An 18,311-nucleotide genomic window follows, 5' to 3' on the forward strand; every position below is an offset into this window, starting at 1 on the left:
CCATGGACCCCTTGAGCTCCTTATCTAAAAGTCACGGACCCCTTGAGCTCCTTATCTAAAAGTCACCGACCCCTTTATAAACATCATAATATATATTGTGTTTATAACAATGCATTTTAAATTGAAATGTTTTATTTTCCATGGATCTTAGTGTATCGCTGAAATTGAAAAGGAAGAGAATTACGTGTTTGCTGGTTACAGGTTTTGTTGTTTTGTACTACTAACTGGAAATCAGGTACTATCCAGCGATTGATGCACATAGGTGATAAAAGTCTGGACCCAAAAATCTACCAAGACAACGCGACCACCCCGCCGGAATTGCAATAGCCTCGAAACCCAGGCTAGCACAATCCCAACAGCGCTCGATCTTTAAACCCCGCCCATATGATAGCCATCGCCTATCCTTTTAGGGTTTTATATCATTGATCCAACCACTATAAAACAGAAAGCTGTAAATAACTAGCTAGAAAAACCAATGCTAGCACCAGCCTGTGGACCCCCTCAAAACCTCTTGTGGACCCCTAGGGGTCCATAGACCACCACTTGAGAACCACTGATCTAGAGTCATTCTGGAACAGCCCTGGAAAGTCTCAAGCTCAACTTATAGAAAGCGAAATCTACAGCTTTTCCCCAACCAGATCAATTAGTTTGGGGCGCTGATAAACCATCAGATGAGCTATAGGTGGATGTTGATATTGTACCCGGATTGAGCCAGTAGCCACAGTACAGTACTGCTTCGTGTTCACATCGTCTTGTTTGGTCCTTTCAGAGCAAGCGGCTTACGAAAGTCTCGCCCCTATCTCTACCGGTTTCAGTGATTTGATAGTAGATCCATCATGGGCACCACAACTCTCCAAGGTATTCCATATCCTCTTCTCTAGCTGCAAGTTACTAATTCTTGTCTTTGCTTCCTCATTCGGTAGCCTTATTTTATATGAATAAATATTGATATAAATATAGGTCTATGTATAGACAAACACTTATTTAGAAAGTTGATTTTTTTGCCACAAATCTGTTTCGCGTTGTAGCTCATCAAGTATCTTTGTATAAAATTTTAAATAAAGACACCTGATGAGTGACACCACCAAACAGATGTGTAGTGGGAAAATCGACTTTCTACGTAGGTTTTAGTCTAAACGATTGCTCTACTTGTTACTATTAGTGTAGATTTATTTTATAGCTTTTACTTTATCATGTTTATGTTTAGTCATAGAGTTACTTTTTAACATAAATGTAGGATAACCAACCATTTATATCTATTTATATATATTTATTGTATATATATATTTATTGTATATATATATATATATTTATTGTATATATATATATATTTTATAGTAAATATTATGGTGTATATCTACTATAGCATATATATACTAATGTAATTGTATATTATATGTAATAACGCTGTAATTGTCATATGGGCATTGACTAAATACTTTAACTTTGAAAATAAAATTTAAACCGTATATACTATAACATATACATACTGTATATGTATGTGTATGTGTTTGTGCGTGTGTGTGCGTGAGTGTGTGCGCACACGTGTGTTGTGTGTGCGTGTTATGTGTGCGCACATGTGTGTGTGTGCGTGTGTGTGTGTGCGCGCATGTGTGTTATGTGTGTGTGTTATGTGTGCACACGAGCGTGTGTGTGTGTGTTATATACATATAATATTATATACATTGTGTTTCTTTTCAATGTTGAAGGTTTAGTGAATATGACAATTACAGGGTTAAAAGCCACTGTTAAAATAAACAGCGGATTATAGTATAGCACTCTTAGGGCTATACCAGAACCATACTGGAATCCAAATACACAGCAGTTTTTACATGGAGTCAAGGATGCTATATAGGAGGTCTTTTCCTTAATCATAATTTAGAAAAGTCTTACAGGCATGAGCCACTTTTTTAAACTGCAGGAAACATAGGGGATTGTGGGCTGCAATGTTTTAGCTTGTAAAATTGCGGTTTTTTTATAAATTCTTTCATTGGCCATGATCTTGTACTTTCGATTGCCATGACAAACAAAAAATGGCATGCATCGTTAAGATTGTCATACAACTAAAGAGTGCTGGTTTGTACCGCTTGTCATTGTCACCATAATTATAGTCTACTCACAGCCCATCCATCTTGCTGTTAGTAAGAAGGCTGGAACACACTAAACATACACAGTCTTGCACAGCCACTGGCGCCCTTAGCGTCCAATGCAACAGCGATAGTACTAAAATGTTTCTAGTCATTTTTGGAACACTCTGGCGAATAGTATTGATTAAGTATGACATATGTCCTTATTGCCCTTAAAGACATAGATGACTTTGATTCCCACTATGTAAAGATGTTAAACCAATTGTATATTTTTTAAACAGTGGGCCATAGATCTGCTGGGACATATTAGTAAGAAACTCAACTCGACCAACGCTGCCCCTCTCACCACGAGTACGAATACTGTGGAAGAGAAGTTGGAGCTATGGATGGCCTGCAGCGCTACCAAAATTCTTATAGAGATAACTTCCAACTGCTTTTCTGTTCTGTGAGTCAGTGTGGAAATTGGTTATATACCACCTGAATTACTGGGACTGTCTGTAAACTTAAGTTACCATAACACCTCTATTTGAACGCCATGGTGCTCTTTTTTCAACCCTTCCTCTATAGTGATCGTGAAGTAGCGGTGGCGTTCAAATAGAGGTGGTGTTCAAATAGAGGCTGGCATTGTACTTTTCAACTAGCTCATGAATCTAAATTTTAGGAAGAGAAATTTAACCCTTTTATGGCAAAGTGGATGTTGCCTTTTTTTTTGCGCTCTCTGACCGGTTGAGCGACATAAACCTTTTTGAATGCAATAAATCTGTTAACTTACCTCTAACTTGTTGTAGACCTCTAAATAAATTTGCATTGATAAACCGAACCAAAAAATATTTCTACCAGTTGATATCTATTGCTTGCAATTAACCTGCAATGATATCTATATTTAACAATGTTGCATAAAAAACTCATTGCACTCATTAATATGTTTGCTACGGTTTGCAGCCAAAACTTTCTTTTTAATGTGAAATAGATGAGGAGTTATGAGCGCCGATCCATTGTAAGTCGAGTTAACATAATCGTAAGGATGCTATCAAATAATGTGCAATTAATCTGCAAATTTTTAAGTTTTTTAATGATAGTCTACTAAATGCTACAAATATATATTCAAGAACAAGTGACATGAACAAACCATACTTATAATATATGCAAAAACAAAAATATTTGCATTGTTTGCTCGGCTAGTTAGGTTATGATTATTGCTTTTGATGGAGTGAACATCTTCTGGCTGTTCAATACTTTCCACAACATCTTCTGACCTCAACTCTGCTTTTACCCTGCGGCACTAGTCAATATTAGCTTCCAAACAATTTTTTAGCAAAGCAACCAAGTCCTTATTCGTATGATTTTTTGGATACTTTTCTGGTTATCACTTTCTAGATGGTTTCGTACAGATCAAACAATGTCGAGGTGACAGTCACATAGAGGTGGCGTTCAATTAAAGGGTGGCACTCCATTTTTCATCCTTCTCCTATAGTGGCGGTCAAATAAAGGTAGCATTTAAACAAAGATGGCGTTCAAATAAAGATGGCATTCAATTAGAGGGTTTACGGTAGCTCAAATCAACTACATATTTTAATTAATATACATGTAGGTACCCTTTGCATTGAGCTTCAGTCATGTGTAGACAACTCCGTTTTTGTTTTGGCTTTCTCATTGGCTACAAATATGAAGTCTTATTTAAAGGTTGACTTGCAACAAAATTCACATTACAGTTATTTGATATGAAAAGATTCACCATGTCTTACTCTGTTGTGTTGTAGGTGCAAAATATGTGGAAAGGCGATTACAAGATCTTAAAAGCTCAAAAACAAACAGTTAATTGCAGCCACACGAGACCGCCGTAGTTTGGATTCTCTTTCCAAAACGGCTCAAATGTGATGTATTTGTGAGAGATGATTTCTGTTTACGCTTTCATGCAACTTTATTCATCGAAATATTTTGACAAATATACTTCACGCATTCAATAAAACTATGTCTATTGTTCTTACGCGTCTTTTTTATCGTCATCGTAATGCTGTCACTTTTAGCCGTGATATCTTATAACTTGCCGTAAAAATTCGTTTAATTTTTTAGCTTTAGCTTGAAGGAGTACATATCATTGTCTGATAATCATGACGAGTCTGTTGGTCACTTGTGATAATCGAAAAGTGCTGCAGAAATTATTTGCGAAGTATTGGGTCACATGATTAGATTACGACTTGCCGATTAGACCAAACCGAAACACAACTGTAAAGTAGCGAGCATCTATATTTGATACGGGGTCTTCGGTAAAACCCGAATTGTTTGTCATAAACTATTGCTACGGTAAGTTTTATATTGAGCTTTTTATTGGCCTTTCAATTCACGTGAGAACATACGTGACAAAACGATAACCTAATTTCATGGCTATGTCATCGAAATAAAGAGATTCCAATCTACGGCGGCTTTTCGTTTTTGAGCTTTTAAGAGCTTGTAATCACATTTCCACATATTTGGCACTTACAACACAACAGAGTAAGACATGGTAAATCTTTTGATACCAAATAAACTGCAATGTGAATTTTATTGCAAGTCAATCTTTAAGAATTTTTTATTTGTTCAGCTGGATTGTATGTTTAGGTTGTTTTTCTCTTTTCAATAAGCAAGTTATTGATTAAGTTACAGGTTAGGTCCACAAACGAGGTCCTATGGAAACAGCCAATAAGAAATTTGCAACATTTTGGCCCCAGTGCTGCGGTAGTTTTATCAGTTGGAAGCTCAGTGACTAAGTCTCAGATATATCACAAAGGACTATACATTGCTACATGTATTTACCGAGCACAAAATTAAGAATTACTTTTATTCCAAACATTATTAGACCAAGAGAAGACAACTCATATCCTATTTCTTCATATTCTGTTACATCCATGGGAATGCTTGTCTGAACTAGTATTCTAAAAATCATATTATCAAGCTGTTCATTCATTGAGTGGTTTTCTTAGAGCATCACAAATTATTTTGTTTATTAAAATTTCCGCACTCATCTTGAAATCTATTACCTGTTGTGAGTTTCTATTGATGCAGCCATCACTTCTAGTTTGGGCAATTCGATCATCGCTTTTAGTTCACGAGAATGCATTAGTAGGGGGATGACAAATTCTGTTTACACACAAGAATCTTTATTTAGGTACGAACTAGAATGAGGCAAATGTGAAAGGTTCACCAGATAACGTTGACAAATACAGTCACATTCTTCGCTGTATTCTACTTCCTGTTATAGCCGTACTGTCAGTTGTTGCAGTTTCTATACTGGCAGCGCAGTCCTGTTTTGACCAGATGCTTTACTACTTTGTAGGGTCAACACATCAGTGTCTGTGGATGGTTGTGTTGAGAGTTTGCTGGATGCGTCCATCAGATATTCGCCTCACTTTGATTGGGTTGTGGCGCATCTTGGGTGAGTCTGACTCGCAAAGTTTAGCTGTTGCATTTTGATTCGGCAGTAGTATACCTCAGGTGAGTGTGATTGGTCCAGCTTAGCAGTTTGTTTCACTTTGCTTGGGCAGTAGCATACCCAAGGAGAATGAACTCTTCCCTCCTAGCAGTTTCACTTTGATAGAGTTATAGTACACCTTGGTTAAGAATTACTCACCCTCTCTACCTGTTTGATTTTGTGATGTTGCATTTAAGGTGCTCTCGTTTTTTGTACTCTGTAGTTTTTTTTGCAGCAATACTTAGTTTTATTTTACTTAATATATTATTTCATTCTATTACAGAGTCTGTGTCAAGGTCATTTATTCTACTTAAACTTGGGATCTAATTCCCAACATTAACAATTCGTAATGTTTTCTTCCCTATAATTTAACTATGATGTAGGCTACATGTATGCTGGAGTTGGTAAAATGGTTTATGGTAAAACAGTAAGGTAAAATATTACTCTTTTATGGTAAAATAATAAATACTTAGAATTTACATAACAATTTCCTTCTCCCTCTTTTAACCAGGCTTAGTTACGTAGCATCCGGTATGAAGGGTATTTTACATCTGTAGTTTGTGCACAGCTCAACTTAAACCATAACTGCCATGTACAACTTTTATCGTATTTTCTAGGTAAACCAGACACGCTGTTTCCGATTTTGTACACAAAATAATGATTGGTCCACTAACTTTCAAAGTCAGTAAGGCTTTTTTAAAGCGTTTCAATATCCGTCTCGAAAACAACACAATCGGGACAACAAGCTCCGACCATAAATATGTGACGTAGCCTAGCGTTTTAGGAACGGAAGTTAGGGATGTTTATTGTGATTTAGAATGATAGAGATGGGTGTCTTACAACCCATTATTATCTTAGTTCAGCTTGCAGCCTAAAATAATCTCAGATTTTTATGAAAGATAGATAAACTATTTAATAATGTTTGTAGCTTGTTACAAGACGTTTAATAGGCTGAACGCTGATAAAAATGAGTTCAAAAACGCGCGATTTTATTACAAGCCGGCGTTGTTATCGCACTTTTTTGAGCTTATTTTTAAATATGCAATGTTAAATAGTTTATTTACCTTTCATAAAAGACTGAGATTATTTTACAGGCTGAATTTAGATAATAATGGGTTTTAAGACACCCATCTCTATCATTCTAAATCAGAATAAACATTCCCATTTTCCATTCCTAAAAAGCTAGCGTACGTCACATATTTATGGGCGGAGCTTGTTGTTTTCGAGACCGATATTAAAACGCTGTAAAAAAGCCTAAATTACTTTGAAAGTTAGTGGACAAATCTTTATTTTGAGTACAAAATCGGAATCAGCGTGTCTGATTTACTCTTGTAAGTACGATAAAAGTTGTACGTGGCGGTAATGGTTTAAAAGTATGTGCAGACCATTTGAAGAATTAATGCTGATGTCATCAATCGCTATCTTCACCACCTAAATGATGACATCAACACAATTGTGTAGGCCATTTTGTGTCGTCGTCTGTAATTGAGCTAGAAAAGGTAAGATATCAGTCATTTTATGATCTATAATAGATAATAAGAGTAGATTGAATAGTATGTCTTGTTTTAGGAATGCTTTAATCCTAGTTTTAAGTAAAAAATGGGTCGTTGTGTGTTGGATAAAAATGTTTTGTTAGCACTAGTTATCATGATTTCAATAACAAAACAGTTTCAAAAAATTGGTTGTCATTGCTAGTCATGATAATCACCGCACAGTTCTATATCTCCCTGGGCAGGTCATGTTTTCCAAAGACTATCATAGACAGGGTCCTCGTGGCAGGCTACAAAGAGTTCATCTCTCCTAATTCTCAAGGCAGCAGCAAGTTCTCTTCGGCAGCAGCTATACTTGGCTATTTGTCAGCTCAACACAAAACGACTGCTAGGAGATGTATCGTTGAATATTTGCAGGTTTGTAGGTGTAGTACTCTGGTTGCTTTTTATAATCTATAGCTAGACTTCTCATAGAATCACATCATCTAATATATAGGTTATTGCTTGCTTCTATGGATTTCCTTCATCTAATATAGAGGTTATTGCTTGCTTCTATGGATTCTCTTAATCTAATATAAAGGTTATTGCTTGCTTCCATGGATTTCCTTCATCAAATATAAAGGTTATTGCTTACTTCCATGGATTTCCTTCATTTAATATAGAGGTTATTGCTTGCTTCTATGGATTTCCTTCATCTAATATAAAGGTTATTGCTTGCTTCCATGGATTTCCTTCATCAAATATAAAGGTTATTGCTTACTTCCATGGATTTCCTTCATCTAATATAAAAGTTATTGCTTGCTTCCATGGATTTCCTTCATCTAATATAAAGGTTATTACTTTCTTCTATGGATTCTCTTCATCTAATATATAGGTTATTTCTTGCTTCTATGGATTCTCTTAATCTAATATAAAGGTTATTCTTGCTTCTATGGATTCCCTTCATCTAACGTATAGGTTATTGCTTGCTTCTATGGATTCTCTTCATCTAATATATAGGTTATTGCTTGCTTCTATGGATTTCCTTTATCTAACATATAGGTTATTACTTTCTTCTATGGATTCTTTTCATCTAATATAAAGGTTATTTCTTGCTTCTATGGATTCCCTTCATCTAACGTATAGGTTATTGCTTGCTTCTATGGATTCTCTTAATCTAATATATAGGTTATTGCTTGCTTCTATGGATTTCCTTTATCTAACATATAGGTTATTACTTTCTTCTATGGATTCTCTTCATCTAATATAAAGGTTATTTCTTGCTTCTATGGATTCCCTTCATCTAACGTATAGGTTATTGCTTGCTTCTATGGATTCTCTTAATCTAATATATAGGTTATTGCTTGCTTCTATGGATTTCCTTTATCTAACATATAGGTTATTACTTTCTTCTATGGATTCTCTTCATCTAATATAAAGACCATTGCTTGCTTCAATGGATTTGATTTCTCTTTTAGTTAGGGTATTGCTTGCTTGTGTAAATTCAGTTCGTTGAATTTACACAAGCAAGCATACCAACATATACATGTAAATGTTGGTAGATTTTTGATTTCATAGAGCCACATCAAGTAATCTATATGCTGATACTTTATTTCGATTTGTTTTGGATTTCAACATTCATCATAGCTTGTTGTCTCTAAAATGTTTGTACATCATTTTACCATGTTTTACTCTGAAATGTTAGTAAGTAAAGCTATCAATGGTTATTGCAATTTGTTGCAGAATGTTTTAGACCAACCACCTCCGGGTGCTGCCACAGCTGTGACCTTTCTTTTAAATACTGCCAGCTTATCTGCCACCATCGTTCCTGTAATAACCTCTGATATTAGCGCTATTTGTGAGTATCATATGAGATTTGACTCTTATTGAGTATTGAGACTTTTATTGTAGTATAGGCTGTAGCAACATTTACTGTTAGCACAGAGCTGAAGGTCGGTGTGTGCAAATTCTTTTGTCGACATGTGTAGATGTTTGCGAGGGAGAGGGAAAGAGAGAGGGGGGGAAAGAGAGAGAAGAGAGGGAGAGGGAGAGGGAGAGGGAGAGGGAGAGGGAGAGGGAGAGGGAGAGGGAGAGGGGGATGGGGAGGGGGAAAGGGAGAGAGAGAGAGGGTGGGCAGGAAGGAATGAGACTTTTTATGTAGCCGTGCCTAAATGCTGATAGCTTAGCTTCTCATAACCCTATTTCTGCTGAAACCTTTTGTTTATCTGTCCAGCTTGTGAGAAATTTAGCTGTTTGGCTGGCCTTTTCAACTGCTAGTTTAAAAAAAGTGGGTGGTTTAGAATTCTCAATGGCTCTCAAGTTATTTTATGCAAACTGAAAGATGGTGAGGCAGTTGTCTGTGCTGCTAGACTTGGTAACACACTGAAGACAGGCACAAGGCTATCCAAAAGCATAGAATAAAATTGAGAGTTTATAGCTCTATCACTAGTAATTTAGTCATAGTCTTCTAGTTTGATTAACTATGATTAGTAACTGCATCCTTCTATACCTTGGATATTGTTTGCAGTTAATACACACACCCTGAACAAGCTGACAGCCCACTATATTGTTGGAACACATGACTTTCCCAGGTTAGTAGCCTGTGAATATAAAAACTAAGATATTATATGATATTATTAAATTAATGATAATGTTTATAAAGAAGTTTATAGGTTCCTTTGCGATGCACTTGTTTCATGTTGGAACTAGGGATGTAAAAGTATTAATCGACACTTACCAATTTGGAGTTGTATTACTTATTTATTAACATAAGTAAAGTTATACATGTTCATTAGAATACATACCTGCTCCTAGGTACCAATGCTGCGTAACCATGATTGGAAAGATGTTTTATCAATTTAAATTTTTGTGTTTCTTTTGGATTTTGATCCAGGAATACCTCATGGAAGACACAACTTCTGAGGCAGATATAGTTCTACTACACGATTTATTAGACAACAAAGTTCTACCTTTCCAAGTATAGAATCTGTTTCACCTTAATCATAATTCTTGATAACATTGTTTACAAATTTCTTAGTTCAACGGTTTTTCATTCTTTTTTAAATTTAGTTTAAATTATTCTTAACAAAATATTCAAATTAAATGTTACATATATGAATAGTATTGATTTAAAATGTTTTTTTGGTTATTTTAAAGTCTGCCCACACTAATAAGCTTGGCCTGTGCCAAAACAAAGCTGCCTTTATTCCATTTGAGTGTTGACCTACATGCGTACTGATTCATTGCTCGCTCTTGTAGTAGCACGACTCCAACTGTAATTGGTTGACCAACCTGCAGGCATATAGCATCATATGCAGGTCATGTCTAGTGGTCTATATAATCAACTCTCTGTGTACATCATTAATTCACTTTTAAAGATTTGCTTCGTATTTCCAAACTGTTGAATGTGGAAGCAAATATTTCTTTGACAATATTTTGTAATTTTTTTAATTCCTTCAACAACCCGCAAACCTAGAAATCAATACTTTAAATAATTGCACATTGTATTATAAAGATGCATTATCTAAAGCTATGTAAAGAAATATATAAAAAAACTAAATTCTCTCCAAACGATTGAGAAAAGTAATAATTATCAATTATATGAAGTTTTTATCTATGTAGTTATCTATTACCTTTATTATCTTACATAGCAGAGATATAGACATGGTAGTGTATAGGTTGGCAGGAGAGCATAACTCTAATCTAGACTAAGTAATGTTAATAATAACATTTACATCTTATTTTTAATTTTTACTTGCCTCTGCAATTTTACTTATAAAACCGCAAGGTACCTCAATGGTCGCGTGTTGGTATTAAAATATTCACTTAAATTTTATTATGCATGTTGAGGTGATTATGAGCAGAGGTTTGACTGTATACCTTTGTAGAGAAAGTTGTACATCAATGTTGTATGAATATTGCATAATTGTAAAATAGTGACCTTGTGAAAGATATCAATGGGTGCATTATTTGTGTTGTCAGCAACTGGAAGAGATGGAATTGCTTCCTCATGAAGTATGTAGACAGGGGCATAGTAAGGGTGGATGGGGATTATGTCTGAGTCTGATGATATTCTTTTAAAGAAATCTGTTCTAAAATTGTTCGGTTTTCATAACTTGTAGTGAGTCGTCTATGACTCAGAATTCAACATTGCTTATGCTCTGCAAATTGCTTATTCCTTGATCATACATAGTTGAGAGTGCTAAGTTATATGTGTTGGAAAGGATATGGGATGTTGATCTGTTTCTATTTTATTTGTGACTTTCATTTTCCTTCGATTTTTATCTCTTTTTATGCGTCTTATGAATAAATACTGGTAGACATTCTGTTTTTCGGTTCTTATTTTAAAAATAGTTCTTGTATTATATCCATTCTTTGTTATTTCATAAATCGCCTAGGGCACATCGTCATCTGGTTATGGTTTCAACTTGCCAGCAAGGCCAATAAGTTTTTAGACCAGGTAGTTTCTTGAAGAGTTTTAGTCAGACTTCAATTTATATATGAATGTATATATTTAAAAATTGGCTCCTGTTTATTTACGAATATGAAAAAGTTGCAAGGTTTGGTAGTTTAATACTAAAATATCTACTAAAATAATAAAGCTCTATGCATGGAGAAGTGTAAATCCAGGAAGCACACAGATCCCAACAAATGCCTATTTCTTCAGCTATTTGAAGTTGCATGTTTTGCATTCTTTAAAATGAACTGAAAATTATCTTTATTTGGTTGAGCTGAAAATGCAGATAATTTGAATGGCTAGAAAAGAAAGTATCCCTTAGAGCTATGTCACATTTTCTGTCTACAATCCTCTATTTATTTTTTATATGTATATTTGTGTTTAAGATTTCATAACATCAGAACATTAATTAAAAAATCAAGTAGAAATAGTTTGACTGTTGATTTGTTTAAAATTAGAAATGTTTTAAAAGTTCTGCTAATTAGGAACAATGGCCAGCATAGAAGTGCTGATGTATTGGTTTTTTTTTTTGGAGTTGTCCTCTTTTAACTTCATATGCTAGTAAAGAAGTTAAACTTCTAATTCTGTCTATATTTTCAAAAAGTTTAAGTATCCTAGGACACTTATATTTCGCTAGTATTTAGTTTCGTGAGTAGCATATGGAGTAAAATTTCGATGCAACTTAATTTCGCAGCTCTGATGAGTGCGAAAATATAGTGATGTAAAAATAAATGCCGTGGAACAAACATAATTAGATTCCTCAGGTTCGGTTTACCGGTAAAAAAAGTTTTCAATTTAGGACTAGTTTGTAATTGTAAACCGCAGGTAGAATTGTTTGTCCGAAATCGATAATGCAATTTGATCGCTTGCTGCCATTTGTTTCTTGGGCTATCAATGAACAAAGCTATTTATTTTCGCGTTTTCGCTCATCCATTATGATAGTTTAGTTTCGCTCATGAAATTTTCTCGAGAGGATGACTTTGCGAAAACACGAAAGTTAGATGAGGGGAATACATAAGTGTCCTAGGGTAACTGTTTTTATCCTGATTTCAAAGGCAGGTTGTCTCAGGTTGTTGTCTTTAACTGTATTGTGAGGTCACCTTTACAGAATATTCCAGAGCACTGGACCATTCAGGTGAACTGTTTGCACATATATACCGGTCATCTCTCTTTCTTGAAACATCTCTGACATGTTATACACCTATGTCTATTTATGTTATTACTAATCATATGAATCACCTTGTACGTCTGCACGGTTTGATCTAAGAAGATAAGTTTGCCAACTATCTTTTTTCTTACTGCACAGTGCAAAATCTCTTTCTCTGGATCTCTGACTAATAGGTTTCGTTTCTGCTTTTTGTGGCCTTAAGACGACCTTCATGTTAAAGAAACTAGTATCTTGGCAGTCTAGTTATAAAGTAGGTTAGGTTATAAAGTATAAATAAAAAGTATATGTACAGTTGCAGTCATACCTCGACATACGAGCGCCCCAATATATGAGAAAATCGAGATACTTTGTACAAGCAAGATTTTGAGCAAGTTTCTGCGTTGAAATATGAGAAACTTTTAAGATGCCAGCCGGTTTTTGATGAGCACTCTATGGTCAAGTATAAGAGACGCCGTTTTCAAGAACGACATCGCTTGGTCTCTCTCATCAAATCAGTTTGAAAAAAGTTTTAAAAAGGTCAGATACAAGTCATAGCGAAAGGGAAGCAAAAAATGCCAAGCCGGAAACAGATAATAAAAAATTAAGATGAACACAAAATTAAAGTTAAGCTTAGCAAAAGATTAAAACTTGGCTTCAAGTGCGTGTTTATTAAGCTAAATTCCTTTTAGTCAAATTCAAAAGTTATGTTACCGTACATCACAAAGGTCTAGTGCACCGAATGTGTTGCTGTCAAGTCTCTCACACTGCCGTTATCCACTATGTCTGTCTCAAAGGTAAAAACTCCATATACATGTAATACTGTACATGGTAATGTTACATTTTCTTGCAGATCAAAAACACTAAATCGGTGTTTGTTTTTTGTGAATGTAAATAATGAATTATGACAATTGAAAATAATTTTTTTCCATTGTAATATTCTGTTTTAGATAGTTTTTCATAGTATGGGAACAAATTAAATTGTATTTAGTTCTTTTACATAGGAAATATTGTATTGAGATACAAAAACATTGACATAGGAGCGAAGTCCCAGAACGTATTAGTCTCGTATGTCGAGGTATGACTGTATTTCTAAATATGGTAAGGTGCTCGATTGGCACAGGCAGTAGATTGTCAGTATACCAAGCTGAAAGTTGTGAGTTCGATCCCATTGCAAGTAATACTTTTCTTAATCTCTGAGGGTAGCTTCATACAGCCACACACATAAACACACTCTTATTATAGTAATATAGTAAAAAAATTTTCTCCATGATCGAGATCGTCTGCCCACTGGTTTTTTCTTTAGAATAAGCAAATATGAACAGCAGAATCAAACCTTAAGACTCAATATTTTTATTTAACCTACTCAGAGCCAATACTCAGAGCCAACCAATTTTATATGTTCTGGCTACAAACATGAAACCATCTCCTTCCCATCCATGTTCCGCTTTGACAGATCAGTATATGCAACTTCTCATCTCTTTTTGTAATCTCCGTCTATCCTTCTCAGACTAGCCGTCGTCGCTACACAACAATGAGATTGCTATTGCGAGGGGGAGGTAACTTCCTTATTTCAGTCGTTGGCCAAGGCTGTGTTTAGGATAAGCATCAATTTGTAACAGTTACTGTGTTCATATGAAGTCTTATGTTGGCAATATCAAAGGTTGAGCAGTTTGAGTGAAGACTATGTATTAAACTAGCCTCTTTGAATCCTCCAATTTGCACCAAATTCTCAAAATTGCTTTTGGTCCACATTGACCTCTTCTATCACTCTCTTTTTTATGATACTCAAACACATTTTTTCTCTATTAAGGAGTTGTATGCTCTCTAAATATGCTGTTTTTAAATGCCAACCAATATAAATACCATGTTCCCTTTTCGTTATTGTACATCAGTAGAACTTTTCTATCAACCTATCGATGTTGAAATAGTTCTAATAGCCATTGGTCTATTTTATAGCCTCATGCACATAGCTGTGCATCTGTTGTTGCGGTTGGACCAGTCAGCCCTCTCTGTAATCAATGCTATTTTTGATCTGGCTACAGCCAGTATCATATCTGAGTGTAATCATCAGCCTCTTAGACAGGAAGTGAGGACAGCAGCTCAGCAAATTCTGGTACAGTATTTGTTACAGTGAAAGCTATAAAAACTGGTTGGTCATTTACGTCACAAAGTAGTATCCAGTTTTGTATTTTATGGTCACTCAGTGTTTAGCTTAGTTGTAGACTTTTCAGACTAACTTAGCTTTGCTGATGCATTAGAAAACTCAGTTGGCATTGTGTGCACATACCAATAGAACGGTAAACTATTGCAATATCTGTGTCATATTTATAAAACCTCTTGGCTTTTGTGTAAGTCTTGGTATCGCAAATAACACGCATCTCCAATCTTATATAGTACTTCCATTATTGGCCGGTTTTCAGTTGTGTTGCGATTACAGTAATACCTTGAGATACAAGCTTATGTCCCCGAGATACGATGAGTTCCAGGACAAAACATGCATGTCGATTCACTCGTATCTCAAATCAAATTTGTCAATATAAAATAACTAAATACAAATTAATCCGTTCCTACCTTCTGTAAAACAATCACCTAACGACGGGATATTACAAAGGAAAACATATATTTAAATGTTCTAATTCATCATCTACACTCATATAGTAACAAATAGTGGTTATGATCTGCAATAAAATGTGGCATTATTATGCAACATTACAGTACAGTATAATACATTACAGTATTGTATGAAATTCTTATCTTTGAGACAAACGGTAGCAGATAACGGCCGTGTGCAAGAGACTTGACGGCAACATGTTTGGTGCACAATACTTCTGTTACACTATATAAGATAAACTTTAAATTTAACTTAAACTAGCTGAATGCCCAGCATTGCACGGATAATAAAATAATTATCTAAGGAATTTGGTTAACTTATCTAGTAAAGCTAGTTACTTACTTAAGAGCCGTGTCCTACGTCTGCATTCGTCTACGTCCGTCGTCGCATTACGCATACTGATCTATAACGCAATCATTAACTTAAAATGTATGGCAAGGACGTATGTCCTTGTATAGCAAGGACTAAGTGTGTTTATAGCATACTATAAACACATTTAAAATAAGTTTTATAATCTTGCATTCCACTAAACCTGATTCTATTTTCACTTTCTTTTTTATTATTTTACTTTTCTTCTCCCAGCTTTTTGTTTTGCTCAGCTTCATGTTTAGCCAGCCTTTTAAAAATGTTGTCTAACTGATTTGATGAGAAAGACCGAGCGATGTTGTTCTCGTAAGCGGTCTTTTGCATACTCATCCACCAATTGGGTGCGTTGAGAACCACATGCTTGCCTATCAAATTCAACTCAAATTCATATGCTTGTATCTAAAAGTTATCTCGTATTTCAAGGCAAAATTTTGCTCAGACTTTCCTTTGTATCTCAAACTGCTCATATTTTGGGACACTCGTATCTCAACGTATTACTGCGGAGTGTTATTTAACTCAAAACCTGTCATCTAGTTCACTGATGCCTCCCTTGCTATGTTATTGAGATCTCCAGCCAGAGTACAAATTTTTTTTATAAATATGGCACTGCAAAATTTCCATTTGTGTTTATTTTCATCTTTGTTTTACAGCAATATATATATTCATTTTAGTTGCAAACAGCTGCCCTTTATCAGGTAACGAGTAGTTTTATGGTCATAAGCTGATTGTGTGCCCAACTCCAAAGCAACTGATTGGAGTTGATCTGCATAACAATTGTGTAATTTATGTTTAGGGGAAGCTGAGCAATGAGATATACAAAGTAACTGTATGCAGCAGAATCAACAACAAGGTGAAGACGGACCTGCCGACCCTCAAATACCTTATTCTCAATAACAAGTATGATCTTAGTCTAATAACAGCACCAAGCACTAAGTGTTTAATTTCTTGTGGAAATTACCCACATGGAGTGCATGAGGTCTTTCAGATTGCATTTCAAGGTGTCTTTACTGCTCTAAAGCTGCTCTATGGTGAATACCAGGTTAGCAACTGACTCAATTTTACTGGCTTGTATTATACATATAGTATTGTCCTGCTGACAGGTGCATAAAGCTTGACATGCTCAGGGGTGTGTTTGCAAGTGCTCTGTTGTCTCTGGTTAGCTGTGAACTTCACTATGTTTCTATGACGCGCATGGCGCACATAATGCTGCTCTGGAGTTGTGGGCAAGTTGCGTTGTCGTGTGAATTAAGTGTTTATTTGGGCATTCGCATGATGCGGATTGACTCCGGTGCCTTGTTAACAAAAGGTAAGGAATTGTACGCTATAAGTTAATAACTAGAGATGCAGTTAGCAACGCCAACACGTGAAACTCGATCGAGAAAGGACGACGGAAGTATTGAAAATGTTTGAAATTGAATAGTTGGCGCGGCATTTTAATGCGCATCATTCGCTAGTGCTGTTTCTATTATTCGCAAGCATGATGGATTCGATGAAGTTTTGCAAATCGCAAAACTCGCCAAGCTGGCGGATTTAAATCATTTCTATGATGAGGTTAACGAGTGTCATGATGCATAACATAACGATGAGTCATGCGCATCATGGAAACATAGTGCTTGAGGTAGAAGCTCCACATTACAACAAAGATAGTGTTTCGTTGCTAAGATTGACACTTCTTATTGCAATACCCTGATTCGAATGAAGACAACTCTAACAGTAGAGCCTCGGTTTGCTGTTATCAAAGTTTTGTACCGAGTCAATGTGTTCCCTAACAAGCACCAGTGGTTTAAGAGTTGGGTATACAGTTCTCGCTCAAATATTCAAGTTTTCACTCTTGCTGCGCGTTTTATCTAGTTAAAGCTGCTGTAATCAAAAGCATCTCAAAACTACATGCGAGCATTATTTTAGCTTTGCTAGCCTGAGCCTTGAGTTTGATACCTTTCCTTATTTCCACAGAGCCATGCTTGGCTACTCAAAGGGTTCTATAGTTTTTTCATGAGTCACCATCAATTCACTATCCCAACTCTTCCACAATGCTATTAGATTGCCAGCTTTAAAAACACATTTTTTCAACTCACTCAGTAATTACCGATTTCTATTTTCTCCTTTTTCTTTCGGCATGTAATGAAAAACTTTATTGCATTGGTTACTACTGATGTCAACAAAATGTTATACACACATAGGCGAGTATACTTAGCATCTTAAAAGTTATACACACATAGACGAGTATACTTAGCATCTTAAAAGTTATACACACATAAACGAGTATACTTAGCATCTTAAAAGTTATACACACATAGACGAATATACTTAGCATCTTAAATGTTATACACACATTGACTAGTATACTTAGCATCTTAAAAGTTATACACACATAGACGAGTATACTTAGCATCTTAAAAGTTATACACACATAGACGAGTATACTTAGCATCTTAAAAGTTATACACACATAGACGAGTATACTTAGCATCTTAAAAGTTATACACACATAGACGAGTATACTTAGCATCTTAAAAGTTATACACACATAGACGAATATACTTAGCATCTTAAATGTTATACACACATAGACGAGTATACTTAGCATCTTAAATGTTATACACACATAGACGAGTATACTTAGCATCTTAAATGTTATACACACATAGTATAGTATATACACATAGTATATACACACATACTCATGTCAATAAAATGTTATACTATTTGAGATACTGAGATTTGATT

At 35.3% G+C, this 18,311-nt stretch overlaps 1 protein-coding gene across 2 annotated transcripts in view; it reads left to right on the forward strand.

Moving 5' to 3' along the window:
* LOC137401114 (integrator complex subunit 5-like) overlaps positions 1 to 18,311 on the forward strand; it is a 74,544-nt gene that overhangs the window by 43,806 nt on the left and 12,427 nt on the right. For both annotated transcript variants that reach the window (XM_068087481.1, XM_068087480.1), the window contains exons 3-10: positions 770 to 858; positions 2,369 to 2,532; positions 5,401 to 5,499; positions 7,271 to 7,442; positions 8,748 to 8,862; positions 9,532 to 9,595; positions 14,564 to 14,720; positions 16,378 to 16,481. In XM_068087481.1, the coding sequence (XP_067943582.1) occupies positions 770 to 858; positions 2,369 to 2,532; positions 5,401 to 5,499; positions 7,271 to 7,442; positions 8,748 to 8,862; positions 9,532 to 9,595; positions 14,564 to 14,720; positions 16,378 to 16,481 (964 nt within the window). The remainder of the gene's footprint in view (positions 1 to 769; positions 859 to 2,368; positions 2,533 to 5,400; positions 5,500 to 7,270; positions 7,443 to 8,747; positions 8,863 to 9,531; positions 9,596 to 14,563; positions 14,721 to 16,377; positions 16,482 to 18,311) is intronic.

The sequence above is a fragment of the Watersipora subatra genome, chromosome 7 (genome assembly GCF_963576615.1).
Source record: "Watersipora subatra chromosome 7, tzWatSuba1.1, whole genome shotgun sequence".
Taxonomy (NCBI): domain Eukaryota; kingdom Metazoa; phylum Bryozoa; class Gymnolaemata; order Cheilostomatida; family Watersiporidae; genus Watersipora; species Watersipora subatra.